This window comes from Larus michahellis, chromosome 10 (assembly GCF_964199755.1).
Source record: "Larus michahellis chromosome 10, bLarMic1.1, whole genome shotgun sequence".
NCBI classification, from domain to species: Eukaryota; Metazoa; Chordata; class Aves; order Charadriiformes; family Laridae; genus Larus; species Larus michahellis.
The window spans coordinates 6,125,728-6,145,283 of NC_133905.1; the positions used below are offsets into that span (position 1 = coordinate 6,125,728).

General features: G+C 40.2%; 1 protein-coding gene across 1 annotated transcript in view; it reads left to right on the top strand.

Moving 5' to 3' along the window:
* Nucleotides 1-5,712: 5,712 nt before the first annotated feature.
* The window catches only part of PRKAR2A (protein kinase cAMP-dependent type II regulatory subunit alpha), a 65,424-nt gene continuing 51,580 nt past the window's right edge, over nt 5,713-19,556 (top strand). The window contains exon 1 of the mRNA XM_074602283.1: nt 5,713-6,100. Within this exon, the coding sequence (XP_074458384.1) occupies nt 5,848-6,100 (253 nt within the window). The 5' untranslated portion in view covers nt 5,713-5,847. The remainder of the gene's footprint in view (nt 6,101-19,556) is intronic.

The window sequence follows — 19,556 nt, forward strand, 5'->3', positions numbered from 1 at the left end:
ATACGGAAATGCTGATAACCCGAACTGCGTCAGGCAGAAATGTGAGAAGATAGGGAGGGAAGGGACAAGTGTGTACACACAGTAAAAGACAATTGCAGATTTGCAAGCAAAGGATCAAGGAAGAAATGAATTTCAGAGCCCTTTGTGGGACACACCCCTTAACTCCAACAATTTTGTTTGAACAGGGTCTGCTGGAAAACGTAGACAGAAATTGATACTTTGGATTCAGATTAGTCTTTGAACAATGTACAGGCAAGTTAGTTTACTGTCTTCTCTTGAAAGAAAACAATCTACAAAACTTCTATCTTTATTTTGTAGCAATGCCTGTGTGCTGTAACCCCGACAGCCATTCCAGTAGGGTCAGCGCTATCTGGTGAGTGACTGGCTGCCATGGGACATGCACAATGCTCTATTCCCACCAGCTCCCTCTGCCCAGAATTCATCCAACCTCACCAGAGAGGTTCTTCATGTAATATTTTCAGTGCTGGGAACAGAAAATAAAATACAACCAAAGCAGGTATGGTTTTCACTTTGTATTCAAAAGAATCAAATGATTATCTAAGTTAAGTTCTTATTTGAATATCCCCTGCTTACACATTGGAGTGCAGGTGCTTAGGGCTTCTCTGACGTGGAAACCATAAACTTTACATCTGCTACGTAGTGTTGCTTGGGGTAGTTCAAACAATACGGTCATCTCACATGCCTTACGTCACAAAGATTACTTCTATCTAGACTCATACACATAGCATTTTACATCATAAGTATGACACAATTGATATTCAGAGACACTTCTTTTTACATTTAGGTAATGGTTAGGAATGTTTTACAAAATCAGGTATTTTAAAACTGATGTCTTCTACTGACTGAAAAATTGTAATTGCTACCAACAAAATCAGTGCTATCTGTGTTCATAAACCAAATTATGCCACAAAAATCTGGACATCTACACAGATGTTTCTCCTAGCTTGATACTTCGAGATTTATCAACGAATGCAGCCAAGTATCTTTCCAAGAATTATCCAAAAAATGTTTCATGGACTAAGGGTAGCAGCAAAGTAATATTTTCAACTGACACAACTATTTATGTACATTTATTCAAAAGGTTGTTTTTTTCTCCTGTCTTTGTACTAGTGACAGACAGTCCTGTATCATTTATTGAAATACCCAGTATACAAGCTACTCACTCTAGAAGCTATCAAGAAAAATATATACTGAATCTTGCTTATTGCCATAAGCAAACTGGCTCATTAGAATACCAAAGTTTTGGTTTCTGAGGTTTAGTACTTTCCTAAGAAGAAAACCAAACAGAAGCAGGAGAAGCATTTTTATCCTGTGCGCTGTGTTGAAGGATCTTTGCATCCTGGTAGCTAAACCCTGGATCACTCTGTCTTTTGTTAGCATTACCTCCTCTGCTAAAATTGAAACTCAGAAGTTTTGTGTACATTATGCACAAAGTTATATGATGTACCTGCACATTTACAGCAACAGGAGAAAGCAGTAGGTAGAAAAATAAAAACCGCTAAAATCTGAACATTAAACAGAAAATTTCAAATATGAAACTCAGCATACGTTTCTTACAATGAGGGTGATCAATCACTGGAGGAACAGACCAAGGGAAGTGGGAATTTTTCCATCTTTTTATGTCTTAAAAGGAAGACTGGATACTTTCAGTTCATTGTGATGTGGCAGCCAAAAAAACCCAAGGAAACGTGTTAGAGAACAAAACAGACAGTGTCGTTTTTCTGATGTGTAAAACTGTGGTGAGCCCGCATTTTGGGATGTGGAGACCAGACCTGCACACAGTGCTCACGAAAGGCATAGTAAAGTTGAGCAGGTACAGTGAAAAGCATTTAACGTGATCCTGAGGATGAAGCAGCTGCCTTTGGAGGAGAGACTGGTAAGACCATGAGGCCTTAATTTGGAGAAGGCCGAAGGAAAATCAAAGTTTACAAAACCAGAAAGAATCAAATAAAACACATGCAGAACCATCATTCACCAAATCCAGCAATACCAGAAGTAGGGGGCATTTCATAGATCCGGGAAAAGTGTTTCAAAACTAAGTAAAGAGAAGTGCTGCTTTATCTAACGGGTATTTGACTTTTGGAACTTGCTGCCATAAGACACCATGGAAGCACATTGCACTTGCAGGTCCAAAACCAGGTGAGAGATAAGCAGCAGTCCTTGAACTGGAAACAGAGAGAAATAGCCACGGATGTACGCTCTGACATCCCTAATGGAACAACTGGAGGTGCTAGAGGACTACATGGGGACCAGGCTGCAGACAGCAGCCAGGCTTATTTGCTCGCCCTGAGCAGAATCTCCTCCTGTCCTGCATGAGACAGGAGACAGGAACAAACCCTGGTCGCTGGCTTCAGCACACAGGGGATGTGGAAAATCTAACATCCTGAGATTTACAACATTTTGCATAAGATTATCAAACAGTTCTGTTTGTCCTCAGCTCCATGGCTCCATGATCCTGGATGGAGGGCTTTAAAAATCTGCTGTGAACTAAAGTAGTTACCAGGCAGGAAATGCAGGAAAATGTCTAGAACTGACAAATAATTCAAAACTAAAGCAACCACTGAATTTCTAAGACACTGGCAAATCTACTCCTCAACAGTTCATGCTTTTTGCACCAAAAGCATCCCCCACTGCTGAATTCCACAACTCAGCATGGCAAGGGCAGGATTTCACTTTGTTTGCAGAAGGCCCAAACCTGGCTCGTAGGGAAGGCTGCTCTGGGACATGCCCCACAGGACAGGGCTTGCTAGTGTGTCACCTGCAACAACATGCAAAAGCTATACTCGTGGTAATTAATCTAACTTCCCTTAAACAAGAGATTGTGTTTTCTAATACCAACCATCAGAATATTTAGTGTTCTCTTGCATTATCCTTGTACTGAATTACTTGGGAGCGAATTTGAAGGCAAGGGTAATTAATCCAAGATGTACGTATGTTTATACAGTGTCTGAGCTCTGGCTGGTGCTGACAGGTTTATGAGAAGTAAATTATTACTTGTTATAAAAGGATTTATTTTACTTTTTAAAGAGCCAGTCTGGATGTTTAATCTGATTATTTTTCCCCAGTGCAAGACTACACAGACTATTTTGCCTTTTTGCTTGCAACTTCACTGCTCCTGCTAGTAGGAGAACAGAAGCTCCATCAGTTTCATCAAGGGTGCATGAAAGTCACATAGCACCAGGTAGGACAGGCAAGTGAAGGGAAGAGACCTCAACGTTTGAGAGCTCAAACACATGATAAATATGGGAACAGCTTTCAGATGCTAAGAAAGTATTAGGAGAAAATATAATTCTGAAGAATATATATATTTTGACAGGAATACTGTGGCGACCAGCTTCATCAGTTACACAAGTCTTATCTAATTCCATACAGGGTGCTGAATACGCCATGAAGCCAGCAGAAATAAACTGCATTGGTCATGCTGCATGAACTAAAAACGTTATTATAAAGAGGATCAAATTAAGGCTGCAAGTGCATTTCCTAATTTCTCTTCTACCATTCTTTTAATGCGGATGCTTATTATAGTAATAATTTAAAAAGTTATGCAAATTTAGGGTGAAAGAAAGCGTATGATGAGCTATATGTATGCACAGCAGGCAGTATTACAATTAACTTGATCACAGACAAGTCTCTTCCATGTATGTGCCATCATTTCTGATGATCACAAAATAAAAAGGTATATAAAGAAACGGTGCTGTAAATTAGCTTGAAAATGTGCTTCATGTGACCTTGGATGCTTTTTATTTTGTCCGTTGACCTTCAGAAAGAGGCTAAACAGACCTCTGCTGTTTGCTTTCCTCTGAAGCTGATTAGTTATATGTAGACATATAAATATCAGAAGGCTAACACAATGTAGCTCTTCAGAGACTTAACAATATTTACTGCTAACACATTTTTTCATATAAATAACCAGATTTATATCCACAGGCACAAATGAGAGAAAATTATCAACAAACGTTAAAAGCTAATACAAGAGCTGACTACTGCCAAGAGCAGGCAATTGTCAGGTGGCTGGCTGTTGTGCAAGAGAACGGGAAAGAAAAATAAGTGTATTCCCTTGGAATTAGACTTTCTCTTTCTTCCTCTGATCCTACTCGCCAATGTTTTTCATTCTTTACAGCATTTTTTCATTTTTACAGCATTTTTAAAATTTCATTTTGACCTTTTCACCACCTGCAGTATCTTCAGCACCCAACTGGGCAAAGGAAGATCTCATCAGAAATCTTAATTTTGTGGGGGACCAACCAAAGACAGTTTTCTCATTGATCAGAACCATTTCCCTGTACCAGTTCTACCAGTCGTGTAAGTATGTACACTGAACAGTGACATGTGCTCTTGTATTGTTTCTGACCATCAGAAAGATGATATGGTAGGAGTGGCAAATGAAAAGTCAGGAGAAAAGGGATACTGCAATTGTTGTGCCTGCTGTAAAAAAGAATAAAAATTAAGAGAAACGGCTTCATATGAAATCTCCAGATAAACTGATTAGATATGGCAAATCTACCTCCTGCACTTATTTTTAATTTGCTCATTTTGTATAGATGCAAAACATAATCTTACCCTGCATAAAAAAATACGGGAGACGTATTACAAAGAACACCTTTTACCAGAGAGGCTGGGAGCTGTAGTAAGTGCCACGAGGTTTCCAACTGGCCCTCCCTCACCAAGAATAAAGTCAGTAAAAGCACTGGATTGGGTGCTCCGGGATCTGCAGTTGTGCTCTCCGTGCAGTGGCCATGAACAGATGATCTTTGCATGGGAGTGTGGCGAGAACCATCTGGATAAGCGATGGGACATTTTGGCACACAAGGAAACCAAAACAAAACACACAACGAATTGCCTCAGCCAATCCTGGGCTTCTAAGTGAAATTTTGTGTTTTGAGGACAAGTTGATTTCTGCCCTTTTATTTTTGAAACAAAATAATTAAATAAAAACATTTACACTGACAACACGCAGCAGCGTCACTAAGCCAACATCCTCGATTTTCCTCGACTCTTGTTTGCACAGTCCTGTTTTCTTCCAAGATGTCGTGGTTTAGGCCAGCTTAATTGAAAAGATACTGAATGGAAACTCGGTTCTGTTTTACCTCAAACCGGAACATGATATGAGCTTTACAGCAATGTCAAACCTTAAGGGCCCCTGGGCATCTGTCAGGCCTTCGTGGCACCAACACAAGGCCTTGGGCAAGGAATACAATCAAAAATCTGAATAAAATGCACTTAACATACAAAGTTATGAAGTATGAAGAGGTATCTCCAAAGCTCACACATACAAGCAGTCGATGAGGTGCTTAAGTCCTTCACCCATCATGCTTTCAGGTGCTCGACATTACACGGACCGATCCCGCTGCCACCACTCCACAGCCGCCACTCCGGCTTCGCACGGCCGCCGCCACGAGGCGCCGAGGCCTGCAGGTTGCTTCAGCTCGCGAGGTTCAAGAATACTGACTTAATGACTTAATTCCGACACGAAACCAGCGCGGTCTCAGGGCCCCGATCTAACGCCAACCGAGACCTGCCTCTGCCCCCCCCTCCCGGCCTCGTGCCCGGCTCCCCCGCTCGCGCCGCGCCTCTCAGTGACGCACGCGCCCCCCCCGCTCGGCGCCTGCGCGGCCGTTGGCCCCGCGCCCGTTGCGGCGCCTGCGCACTCGGGGCCGCTCCCGTCCCGCCTCCTCCCCCCCCGCCCCCCCCCGGCCCCGGCGCGGCTCGTGTGACCGGAGCGGCGGGAGTCAGTCGGCGCCCGCGGAGGGAGGCCCCGAGCCCACCACCGCCACAGCCGGCCGCGGAGGGTGGGAGGCGGTGGCCTCCTCCTCGGTCCCCGGCGCCATGAGCATCGAGATCCCGCCGGGCCTCACCGAGTTGCTGCAGGGCTACACGGTGGAGGTGCTGCGGCACCGGCCGCCCGACCTGCTGGGCTTCGCCGCCGACTACTTCGCCCGCCTGCGGGATGCCCGCGACCAGGAGGCGGCCGGCGGCGGCCGCAGGGTGGTCAGCTTCGATGGGGAGCCCATGCAGACCGAGTCCAACGGCGAGGAGGAGCCCGACCGCGGCGACGAGGACTCTGACTCCGACTTCGAGCGTAAGTGCCGGCGGTGAGGGGCGGCTGTGAGGGGCTGCCCCCGGGGCCGTGAGGGGCAGCTGTGAGGGGGAGCTGTGAGGGAGGCTGCCCGTGGCCCTGAGGGGCGGCGGCGTGAGGAGACTGAGGGGCAGCTGTGACGGCGGGCGGTGAGGGGTGGCTGCCCGTGGCACTGAGGGGCGCTGGTGACGGGGGCCGCCCGAGCCTGTGAGGGGAGGCTGTGAAGGACTGCCCGTGTCGGCGGCGGGGGGCGAGGACGGGCCGGGAGCGGCGGGGTCCTGCCCCCGGGGGTAGGAAGCAGCCCGGAAGGCCGGCCCGCCGCCTGCGCCGCTGCCCCGGCCGCTGGCGCTCGGGTCTGCGGGGCGGGATGGATTGGATGGGGGACAGGCTCCGGCTGCCGCCTCTTGCAGCGTCGCGGCGGGTGCTGCTGGGCGCCTTCAGCCGGCTCCTTCCCTCCGCGGCTCTGCAGGGTGTCGGCTGCGCCCCGGGCAAGCTGTACGCCTGCAGGAGAACTGCCCTCTCGGGGGCAAGCCGTGCTCGCCTTGACATTAGGCCCGTAGGCTCCAGTGGGAGACTCGTTCCCTGGGCGGGGTGTCAGAAAGCAGATGTACAGAGCTGCCGTATAACGGCCAAAATTGTGCCTGGGGTCTGACCAGAGTTATCGGAGTGAATTGAGCATACAGCCAAGCATGTGATAGGAAAGATCATGTGTTATTGTGCAATCTCTTCTGTACTTATCTTTACATTTCTGCCTTTAAATCATTGTGGACGACTGTTTGTTTTTTTTTTCCTCTGAAGCTGGGGATGTTTGTTGCCACTGTTGTGCGTTTAAAGTGGTTATTATAAAGCATTGACATAACTTTTTAATATGTTACTAAGTAGCAAAAATGCGAAGCCACTTGTATACTCCTGTTTATACTGTAGGTCTCCAAGAGAAAAGATAACTTAGGTGATCTGGACAATGAAATGCCACTTGTGACACTTCAGTTTTTATTCTGTCAAAATGTGCTGTGTGCCTTGTGCAGTGTTTATAATTTGGACTGTAATTGAGCTTCAATGCAAAAAGTTATTGAAAATGTTTGTGAATGGTGGTACTTGGCACACCCAGAATTTTGGAGCTGAAATTGCTGAATACTGTCTCATTATTAGAAATTAATTTAAGTGGAGAGGGAAAGGTAAGAAAAGGCGTGCTTTCCCTAAACTTTCAGTGCCCTCAGTTTTGCGGTCTTATGCCCTTGACCTATAACATGAACAAAGGTTCCTGACTTTTATTGACAGAGCATTTTCTCTTAGACAAATTACTATATGTCACCTTGAGGATGAAGTGTGTTCTTGCATCTGTGCTCTGGCTAACAGTTTTAAAGAAACAAGAAGAAATTAAACTGGAACAAACAATTGTTTTTGTTAAGAAAGCATTGGGAGAGCAGCTATTTTTGCAGCCCTTTTAGACTGGGAACTTTACAAAGTAAAACACAGCTTCTGCTCTTGAAAATATACAATCTAAATGGGAAATGCAAGTGTGTGAGAGGGCAAGAATAAAATGTACAGTCGGAATGAATTAAAAAGCAGTTTGCAATTGCTGTCTAGATTTGAGTGTGTTTTTTTTTTTTTTCTAATGAGAGAGAGGTTCTGTTTAGGGCATGAAGAAGAAAAGATGAACGGTAAAGGATAAAGAGGTGGTAGTGACTGGATTGTAGTTAAGGGGATGTGCAAGCTTGAGCACAGATTTATGACAGCAATTTCAAGTGATTTTGTTTGTCCTGCAACTCAAGTCAGCAATATTTTCAAGCATCTCTAAATATAAAAGAAGCTATAGTTTCTTGTAAAATGTATTATTTAAAAATAAAGTTCTAGATTGGAAAAATTGCAGTAAACAGTTGTGTATGATTTTTTAAAATGTGCAACATTTCTGTATATAATGTTTTCCTTTTTTAAAAAATACAGCCAACCAAACAAAAAAACATACACAAAACCCCGCACTCCACCAGAGCTTTTAATGTCATTGAAAGCATCTCTTCTATTTCTTGATCAGTTTATCTTATTTTAGGGTTTGAAAGATCTTCTCCAGGGAAGTAAGTGTAAAGTTTTCCTGTGAATGTTGGCAACTGCAGCTGAAGGGATACTCTGAAGTTGAATATTTTCAGATAAAAATCTACAAACTTGATGGTGGCAAGCAACTTTCAAATACAGCTTTATGTGCTGAGGGTGTCCAACGCAGAAAGGTGGTTCCTTTGCTTCAAGTTTCTGCTCATCATCTTTCTGTCTTAGTCAGAGAGAAAATTCAATTAACATAGGCAAGTAGCACTGTCAGTAGTGCTGTCTTGCTGCTTTTCTGAAAATCTGTGCTATTTCCTCTTTACAGTTTCAAAGACCTGGGGGAGGAAGAGAGCTGTGTTCTATTTATCAGCAGGTGAGGGTCTCTACAGGGTCAGGGAAACAATTCTTTCTTACGTTGTTTAACATTGTGGGGGGCAGTTGCCCATAGCTACCTGTTTTTTAGATTTCTGTTGTAGCTGTTGTCATAGAAGGCTTTATTAATGGGAAAATGTTAGGTCAGAGATTCTGATATCTCCGTCCTCTATGAATTTTATAGGTAGGATGATACTTCTACCTTGTTGTGGAAGACCATATCCTGTGTCCTTATACACTGCTCAGTGTTTAAAGGACATTTAAAGGTAGAGAAAACCCACAAAATGAGTCTCAGATAATCTCACTGGACAGGCCCTAGTACTGTTTACTAAGATTGCATTTTTTCATCTTGGACAATTTTAGAAAGACTAAAATTAATTTCACTTTGTTTTCCTAGGTTAACATGTGTTTACCTTTGAGTTTCAAAGACAGGTCAAAAGGATGTTTTAAATATGTTTCCATGGCTGTTTTTAAATATAAAGATGAAATTGAGCAATGGTAGTTTAGTAAAGTATTAAGTTAAGAAAATTTAAAGCTAGTTTAAATAAGTGACCTGGTTGTGTATTTTGGGCGTATGAAAGATGTCTGCATAAATAATGTGGTTGTCTTCATGTTTCTACTTCTGGCACAATATTAAATTTGTGTATCTCACTAGGCTGCATCAGCATACTATGAGGTAGAGACTACTTCAGATAACTTACTTGTTGGGTTTTTTTTGTATGCTTTGAGGGCCCATGGTAATAGAAGGGAGAAATAACTTAAAATCAGAATAAGTTCTTGGCCTTTGGTGTAAACTGTGTGGCAAATGTCTTCATGTAGTCATAGTGACACCAGTGGTTCCTTTTCTGCCATAACGGCACTCAATCAACATGGTAAAAGTCACTGAAACTAACTAGATGACAAAAAAGACTTCTATTCTCTTATGACACTTAAGAAATTACTTCTAGGTTTACATTTATTCTCTGAACTTCTGGGAGTTTGATCTCTGATTTTGATCATTTTTGTGTATGCTATCAAAGGATATCAGGACGTGGCTGTTAACAGACAGTGGAGTGTAAGGAATGTGTGGAAAGAAAATAGTGACAATAGGGGGGAGAACCTCCAGAAACATCTATCCAGTGGGCTGTGGCAGAGAATTTATACATAGGAAGCTTTCCTCAGAGCCTTTATTTGATTGGTGTAACTGCAAAATTGACAAGTTGATAGAGTTGGGAAAAGATGCAAAGTGACAACTTAAAAAAAATCAGGCTGAGGACATAACCAAGGATGTATATGTATTCTAAAAGTGTGTCCTTGACCATGGCACTTGTAATTTTAACAAGGAAGCTCTGAATAGTTGTGTTAAGGGTGTGAAATTAAAGCAACAGAAATGGTCTGTCCACTGTTTAGACTGAGTCATGACTTTGGGAAACCTTCTATTGTGAGTAGCCCATCTGAAGGAAGGCAGGCAGCTTTCCTTCCCTGTCAGTTGTGGCAATTGCACAAAGGTGCAAGGTACTGCACTGTTAACTTTCCATTTTTGTGTCTCCTTGTTTGTAATAGTAATCAGTTATAGAAGGAAAAAAAAAATTATAAGAATAAAGCCACTTGTGTTTATTGTTGGAGATATTAAATATAACAAACAGTAGAACTAAAATATTTTTCGGATTATATACTAACTTGAGCAACTCAGATGTTTTACCTAATGACAAGTATTTTAGTGAAAATAAAATTTTTCCTTCCCAGGGTTTCACCTTGATATTGAAGGAAAGATTGTGTACTTTTCAGCTGCTCCCTGACCAAAAGAAAACGCTTCTTAATATATTGCTTTCAAAATAATCCTTTTCAGCATGCTCTATTGTTATGAAGGAAAATGGTGCATATGAATCTGGATTAACAGGTGAAAAGATCCAGTTTAGTGTCTGCACTGAGCTCTCAATTAAAATTCAAGGATTTGCTAAATGTCATCTAAAACATCAATAGGATATCTCAGCAGAAGGGAGTAGGGAAATGTACTTTTACATCATTAGATCTTGGATGTGATACCAAATAAGAGTTCAGTCCATCTTTGAAATCTTTATCTTCTTAATTGTTAACAGAAGTGCTTACTATTAAATTAAAACTGTTCTTACTCTTAAGCATCATTTGCTTATGCTTTCTTATTCTGTACTTATTCTGTACTACATCAATTTACAGGTCAGGCGTAACTCCTTGCTGTTTTCCTGAAATAATTCAAGGAAATATATTGAATGATAGAAGTCAGATGATTGAAGACTTTTGAAGAAGACCTTTGAAGGATGGAATAAGGAGAATAGTGGTCCTTCTGAAGAACACAGTTCAAGTTTTCAGATGTAATTCAGATTTGTTATTGCAAGTGTTCCTGCGAGACAGTCACCTTTAAAATGAAAGTACTCTTAACTTTTTAGTAGTACGTTCACCTGCTTCCTCCATAATTGTTAATTTACTGGGAATAAAGCACAGTAGCACTCTCCTTGCTCTCTTTCTTTTTTTTTCCTGTCCTTAACGTGAAAAGAGCTTCTCTCTGCAGTACAGTACTTTTTTTACAGTACTATTGCATTGTATGATGCAAATTCAGTCCAAAGAATAGCTACTCTATTTAAAATATAGGTAGCACAGTGGTCACTTTCGTAATCTGATAATTATTAGTGCTACTTCTTTTTTTCTTTGAAATTTGTTTGACTGACTCATGTTGCTTAATAGTGATTATAACAAAGGTGTTTTGCGCTTTACTTAAGTAGTCTCTAGATTTTTCCTCTAGATGGAGGAAGAAGCTCTAGATTATGATCTAGCCATAAGCCTTTGAGGTTAGTATACAAAGAAAGAAGTACACATACTTTCTAATATGTTTGAAAAGAGTGTATGTGTAAGCAAGCCTAGCAACCTGAAGGTGTAGAATAAGCTTTAGTTTTATTTATTCTTCGGTCTCTATCAATAACATGGAATCAATTACAAAGCAAAGTATTAGCGATACATGCATGTTGATAATGTTTTAAGAGGAATATATATTTCTACATTTGATTTTCTGATTTTGGTAGGTCTTGGCAGCATAATATCTTGAATGTGTTTAACATAAAAAATACCAAGTGAAAGATTACCATTGTGCAGCTGCTATACTTGCGCGTGTCTTTGCTTTTGCAGAGACAGTTCTCACTGACTTAAATCTGAAGGATTAAATAGAGTAGCTGCTGTTAGTACTAATGGAACTTCACTCCCTATATTTATCTTGTTCACACAGGGGAACTTTGAACATAAACTAAGTATAAAGGAGGACTGAATTTACTTCTCTTTAGTTACTTGGACAAAATTTCTAAAGTTTTTTTCTGGAGGTCTTTTTGCTTCTGTATTTGCTTATCACAAAAGACATGCTTTTCAGCATTTGTTCTGAAGATTGTACTTACTCTGTTACAAGATTTGACTAGGACTTTTTCTAGTTAAGTGATGTAGCTCTAAGGAGGTCACCGTTTGTATCTCAATGGAGTCTGAAGGAAGGTTTCATCAGTAGTCTTCAGTACAAATGAAAATTTAATTAAAATACATGTGTAATACATCATTCTTACCTGAGATAGTAAAATAACAAAGTATGAAGTGAAGGGGTAAAAGCTGCTGGATGGCTGAGAAACAGAACTGTAGATGAGTTGACTGAAATTTGCAAACATCACTGGATATTGCTAAATGTATATTGATTTACATCAGGAAGGAGAAACTTCTATGTTAATTTTGAAAGATAAGTTTCTTGCAATTTTGACGTGGTATACTTACATTGTTATTTGTAACATCCTGTCATCAGCGCTGTTCTTATTCCTATAGCTTCTATTAGACAGTCCTTAAAATCTCTCGAGAAAGATATCTTCTTATTCCAGTTTGCTCTCAGTTGCTTGACATGATCATTCTGCTTTTCTTAAATCATCTGTGTATCGCAAAATGTGAGGAAGCAAGCAGTACCTTTAAAAATTCCGGTAACTTTTCACTTAGCTGTTAAGCTTGATATTTCCTGAAAGAGCTTTTGGCACTAGCTGTAACTGCATAGATAAATTAAATTCTAGACTCAGTTTGTGCTCTTTTAGTATCCTGCTGTTAGTTTGGGCAAATAGAAACTGCGTTACTTTGTGTACTAGCCTCTAAAAAGAACGTAACTAACTATAAAGGAAGGGGATAATTAGCCTTTGGAAATTATTGCTTAATTCTTAAAAGCTTGGTTTTTCCACATTGAAAAAGTTTATTGTAAGAAAAATTGTATGAAACTTCTAAAATGGGATTCTTCTAGCTGGTTCTAAAATTAAGCTAAAGGAAATTGTTGTAGTGAATATTATCTTTTTTTAACTATGTTATTTTTTCATTTAATAATCTAATATTAGAGTGCTGAGACAATTCTGCCAGTGTTGCCAAGTGCCATCTTCCCCTTTTGCTGATACTGAAGTTTAGTTGTACCCTCTTATCTAAAATAGAACAATGGAGATCTCGGGGAAGAGGAGGAGACAACAGAGAAGCAGCTCACTTCAAATTATTCACCAGTCAGTCATTAAAAAGCATTAATGTTTAACAAAGAGCAGTTGCTCATTATTCAAATGAAGACTCGAAGTGTAGCCAAGATGAGTTATGCATGTTTCTCACTGGCTTTAGCAACATTTTCAACTTCATGAATGATCATTCATATTTTTTTGTGAAAGAAGAGGGAGATAATGACAAATACAATTGTAACAAACGTACTGGTTCCTCTTTTAGAGGGATATTATTCTTGTCTCTGTAACAGTCCTTTAGATTCCTTAGATATGCTACTGCACTTGCATCTTTGTAATCCATGTCTGGCTTTGCATCAGTACTTCTTTGGTATGTAATAATTTTTTTGATACATCAAGATTCTTTGATTCACATAGGTTTCTGTTTGTTTGCTTGTTTTTTTCCCCCTGAGGTGTCATTAATTGCATGGCGTGTACTCTTCTGCACTCTGCATTTTCAGTATCTTGATGCATCACTGTAATATGAAACAGACAAGGTAAATCAAGAATCGTAAGAACATTGGTTGGAAAAGTTACTAGTGGGTAATTTGATAAATCTGAGTGTGGGTGAAACACTGTTATATAAAAGACTCTTGAACCAAAATACTAATTCCATGAAAGGATGTATGCTTAAGAGATCCTTTAATGCAAACTTTTCTTTTGAAAGTACAGATCTGAAAAAGGGACTATCAGGAGGAGACTCCAGAAGTGTTACCCAGAACAAGCAGCTGCTTTGTGGTTGTTTGTGTTTCGTCTGTGAGGTAGTGAAAATTGTGGTGATCGTGGATGGCAGTGTTCTCTGTGTGCTTTAATAGATATGATACCTAGAAGAGAGAGGAGATTTAGAGGAAAGCAAGCCTGTCATACAGTTATCGTACTGCTAGGATTTGGCCTCTGTTTCATAAATATACAATAAGTTGTGTATAATAAAGCCCAGCATTGTATTAGTAGCAGTTTTGCTACTAGCCCTTTCCATACTGAGGCATTTCTTTTCTATGTAGAAATTGCAGACGATGAATAGCGGCAATTCTGCTCTGAGCATGGACTTGGAAATTCCCTTTAGGGGAGAACACATCTCTAGGAACAGCCTGCCTTCAAGGCATGTGGGAGGGACTGCAGGTATCATTTCTGTAGCACCGCTTTTATGATAATTTAAAAACAACAACAAAACCAAACAAACCTGTTTTTTATTTTTCTAAAAAAATTTAAGCCACTTTCTGTTCCCTCCTTCTATTTCCTGTTAACTTTCTGAGAGCGGCTTGACGAACAGCTTTGCTTCTTCTCAGAAACTGTATACATCCTGGAGGAACTCAATTTCCAACTGGCATGATGTCATGTTTCGTTCTGAGGTCATCTTGCAAAAGTCTGGAACCCTGCACTCCTTTTTGGGTGTCGGTGAAGTACAAACCAAGATGGTCCATGATCATCCAGCAAAATTGTCACAAAAATCTCTCTCTAAACTGTTGTGTGAACAAGGATTAGGGCTGCAAATTGGAGATGAAGTGGTGATTTTGGTAAAAAGTTGTTCTTCCATTGGTAACTGTTTCTGTCCTTCTCTGAATCTCAGTGGTACACAAAGGACGGAAAAGCTTAAAGTACTGCTTCTCTGGTTGTGGAGCATTCTAATAACATGTGTGAAGTTTGTGTGGGGCGTGAACTGTGTGTGTTTTAGATGAGGGTTGAGAAACTACTCTGTAGTTTTCCTATGTAAATATTGTAGTGCCAAGTTCCTTGTTCTTGGTGATTGTATATTGACAGACTGTTACAAAGCAGGATGTCACAATGGCCCTCCATTTCCATTTTGGTTCTTCCTCCCTTGGGATAGCATATTGTTTTCTGCTTCCTATTGAGAAACCTGTATTCCATAGAAGAGATTTTAAGAAAAGAAAAATACAAATATTTGTTTTCTTTTTTCCTGTTGGGGCTCCAGTAAACACTGCCATTTCTGTGGCAACACTTGTGCTAATCTTGATCATTCAGGAAGAATTGCTTCCTCAAGGAAATGCTGTAGTGTAAGGAACTGGTCCATCTCAGGTTGTCATGGATATGGGGAATACCTCTCTATGAAAGATGTCTCTTGGACAGCCCTGGAGTGAAAATTCAAAGATGGTGGAGTTCCCTTTTTTTTTTTTAAAAAAAGTAATTGTTCTGAAATGGTTAAGTTTTTTTAATATTGATAATATTAAATGTTTCTGATTAAAATTCATAAGTATTTGTAGGACTCAAAGCCTTCTCAGGGATAAATTATGAAAGATGGCTCATTAAAGTAGATAAACATTCAGTCTTCTGTCTCTGACACCTTTGGGGAGGCTGGCGGAAGATTCCACAATATTCTTGTTCTAAAATGATAAAACTTAGTACTATTCAGAGTGGTGATGTTACTTTAAATACTCCGGTTTCTCAAGCATATTGAAATTAAACATCACTTGATGCAATTTGTATAATGATTTTTATTCTAATCTTGAGATTGTGTAACTTTATGGCTGTTTATCATAAACTAGGCTTCAATTTATCTTGTATTCTGTATGCGCACCTCTTAGATCCTTGTGAAGTAATTTTAATTTCTTGCTGCTGAAACTGTTTAGTAATTAGGTGTTGTGCCTTGTGTCTTTTTTTTCATAACGCTGTCAAACAATGTAACTTTGTGTGATGTGCATTGGTTTTGGTAGTGTTTTTCTTTTTAACTTCTCATAGATTTTATATGCAGACACTTAACTTTTCCTAGTTAAAAGAGTTGCAATGTGTACCACTTGTTTTGAAGTAGTATGTAACAGGGACTGTTGTGAGCTTTATACTAGAAGTTCTGCTACTAAAAGTCAGTTCATCTGGAAGCTGAACCATGTAGTACTTGCTGCACCTCACTTTGGTCAGGGAATTTCTTTTTATTGTTACTGACATGTTTATGTTGGGATGAATGCTAACTTGTGCCCTCTTTCAGGGACTCTAGACATATGTGAGCATAAAAGGGGATTTTCCATGGTCTGGGGAGAATGCACTGTTTGTTTTTTTTTTTACTATTATCCCTTCTTAGGAAACAGGGCGAATCTGCCTGTCTTCACTCTTCCTCTTTCCCCTAAATCCTCTCCCTGTGAAAGTGCACAGGATGCAGTTACTGGAAGTGTGTGTTTTGTTGTCTATCAAAATACTTTTTTACATGGATATTATTCTTTTTACAGCTATATGTTTTAATTAAGCTTTCTGAATGCTGACTTAATATTGTTAGAAGTGTAAATCTGAAGGAAGAAAAGCTATAAAATACGTTATTCTGAGATGTGGTACGCCAGTTATTTTTGCTCATAATTTTGTTGTGTATCACAAACTGAAGATTGCCCAGATAAGAAACTTTAAGTTTTCTAAATTGTATTTGGAATCTACTCAAATTTATTTATACTTCGCTAAAAGAAACTGTTACCAAATTATATCTGAATGGAACAAGATCAGCTTATGAATTATTGATTAATATAATTGTACTGATAATGAAATAGCACTTAATGTTGTATACATGTAGAATCACAGAATTGCCAGAGATGTTGCTAATACTTCTGCAGAATCCATGGTACTCCTCTTCTCATCACTTTCTGCCACCCCTCAGCTTGCAAGCTGTCATCCTCCCTCAGAGCTGAGGCTGTGCTACCTGCTACGGTGGTGTGGAAGGGCTGGGTGTGATTCACATTTTGTTATCTCTGTAGTAAAGCATCAGACAAGAAAATTAACATGAATTGTGAAGTCAGTTGTGCTCATATAGAGGATCCTGCATCCTAGAGATGAGGGGAAGCAAGGTAGAAAACCTGGTGTCCAGCACTGATTCTGAAGCTACCACTACAGGATTAAATCCTGTAAATCCTGTGCACCTCTTCTATTACTGCTGTAGATATCTCTATATATAGGACACAAATCGTGGGTTGGTTTGGGATTTTTTTGTGTGTTTGTTTTTGTTTTGCTTTTTTTTTTGTAACTGGAAAACCAATAACTTCAGTTGTGAGTATATCTAGAAATTCTTATAAACAACTGACCAAGGTTTTCTGGCTTTGGTTATTAAAAAATGTGATATGATGCATGATACATTTTTTTTCTCTAAATGTATTTTTTTAAACATATCACATATGGGGATGCTAGTTCTTTGAATACGCTTTTTTTTATTTCACAAATCAACAACACATCTTCAGTCTTTTTTAAGCACCTAATTAAAAAAAAGTCAAAATCAGACCTCAAGAAGAATTGAGCCAGCTCTTTAAATTTTTGATCTTTTGAGAATGACAGGTTTGAGAAAGGTCATTCACGAATTGTTCAGGCAAGAGTGAGTCTTCAGCAGTGATTATGTATACAGGATGGAGTGCTAAATCCTAGGAAACAGTGAGGTGGGGAAGGATGCAGAAGTTATTGGAGATGATCAACTGATAATAGTTGCCTTTTGTGTCAGCGGCTAAGAGGGCTGATACATACGTTGAGGTTTGTCCAGGATGTGGATGCTTGTTGGCTTTTATGTGACATTAATAGAATAAGAACTTGTTTAGCATGTTGCAGTAGGGGTCATTGCTGAAAATTTTTTAAAATGCCCGAGAAATGCTCAGTTTGCAAATATGGAGAATGTGTCCCTCATAAGAAATTGCAGAAGCCCAGGCCTCTTCTTTTCCTCCCTTTCTCCCCATCTCCCTTTACAGAAACAGCCAAACAAACTAAACCCCAACAGCCCAAAACCTGTATCATGGCTCTGTCAAAATTTATAGTTACCTACCTGGAAAAAACATGTCTAGAACTAGAGGGTCCATTAATGTATCTGTCTGCAAAGGATGTTTACTTCTATCGTCTCGTGCCATTGGAACTTAAACTGGAGGCAAAGTGTGAGTTTTAATGAGCTGTTAGAGTATCTTTAGGGAATCACAGAATGGTTGAGGTCGGAAGACAGCTCTGGAGGTTATCTTATCCAACCCCTCTGGTTAAGCAGGACTACCTAGAGTGGTTGCCCAGGACTATGTCTAGATGGCTTTTAAGTATCCTGAAGGATAGAGATTGCAGAACCTCTCCGGGCAACATGTGCTAGTGCTGGGTCACCCTCACAGTAAAAAAAAGTGTTTCCTGGTGTTCAGACAGACTCTCTTGTGTCTCGGTTTGCGCCCATTGGCTCTTGTCCTGTCCCGGAACTGGACACAGTACTCCTCCAGGTGTGGCCTTACCAAGGCTGAGGTAGAAGTGAAGGACCACCTCCCTTGACCTGCTGGCAATACTGCTCATAACGCATCCCAGGATACCATTAATCTGGTGTGTCTTGCCTGCCATATACAAGTGTACTTATGCCCTGATTTAAATGTGGATGTGTGACATTAGGCTCTGAATCAGCTTGAAGTGACACTTGATGCTGATGTTTCTAATTGAAATTCCTCTTGCTCTTTTATACAGATAAATCAGATGACAGCACAACCCATTCCAGCTTTGTCTTATGTAAAACCATGCTAAGTTTCATCATCCAAATCAGTACTGGCAGTAGGAATTAGTAACTGACATTAGAAGTGACCCAGCCAAAGAACTATGGGCTCTTACATGCTTCCTGTTTTAGCTGTAGGATGCTATTCTTAAATCCTACCTATGTACAACACCTATATACGTTCCTGAGCTCAGGTTGGTCTGGCAGGTATAGCTGTGTAGCTGAGTATATAAAACACCATGCCCTGCCAGTGTCACTGGTGGTTTCTACTGAGCTTCAGATCTTCTGTATTTTTCTTCTAAGTTGCTCTCTTTTGTATAACTAGTTCAGTTACAGTTGTTTCTTACTGTCTATCACATGAGATACAGTACCTGACTGTGAGAGTGACTCCAATCTGTTTTATCCGAGACTGTAAATAGCTAAGAGGCAAAGGAAAAGCTGCTTACACTGCGTATCATCTGTAACTGCCCACATTAATTCTTCTTTTCTGTTCTAGTGCAGACTTGAGCAGGCCAGCTGTATACCACTGATGAAAAGCTAAGACCAACCCTTTTTTCCTTTGCATTGAAACAGATTGGAAGTGCTGCTGCAATCAGTGGTCATTGATAGCCTTGTTGTGTGCTCAGATTTGGGACTGAAGCCTTGCTCTGTCCTCTGAGCATTTTTGTTCTTTGCTGCCCTTCCACCATAAAGTGTTCTAAAATGGTGGTGGATGTGCAAGTACAGGCTTGAGAGTGGCCATGTAAGTATGCCCTGAGCGCAAACAATTGCGTCTTCCCCTTCTGTGTAATTCACTTATTTGTGTTGGAAGCTGTACTGAAGCTAAGCAGTATCTGTTAAGCCAATTAGTCTATTGGAGAAGGGCACTAGAGTTAGAACAGTTGGATCACGATGACTTTCTGTTCTTATGTTTCCTCTACGTGTGTAATTATTTTTGTGGCAACGTATCTATATCTTAACGAGCTATGGTCTTGGAATTTTCATGAGATTTTCGAAAAAATGTTTGTTATGATGCTATGGCAAATATAGTGGAAGACAGATTCCTTAAAATGGGTATTTCATAACAAGAAAGTGTTGCTGTTCTAAGAGTTCCTGTGTCTCTCTTAGTTACTGGTAAGATTTAAATAACTTG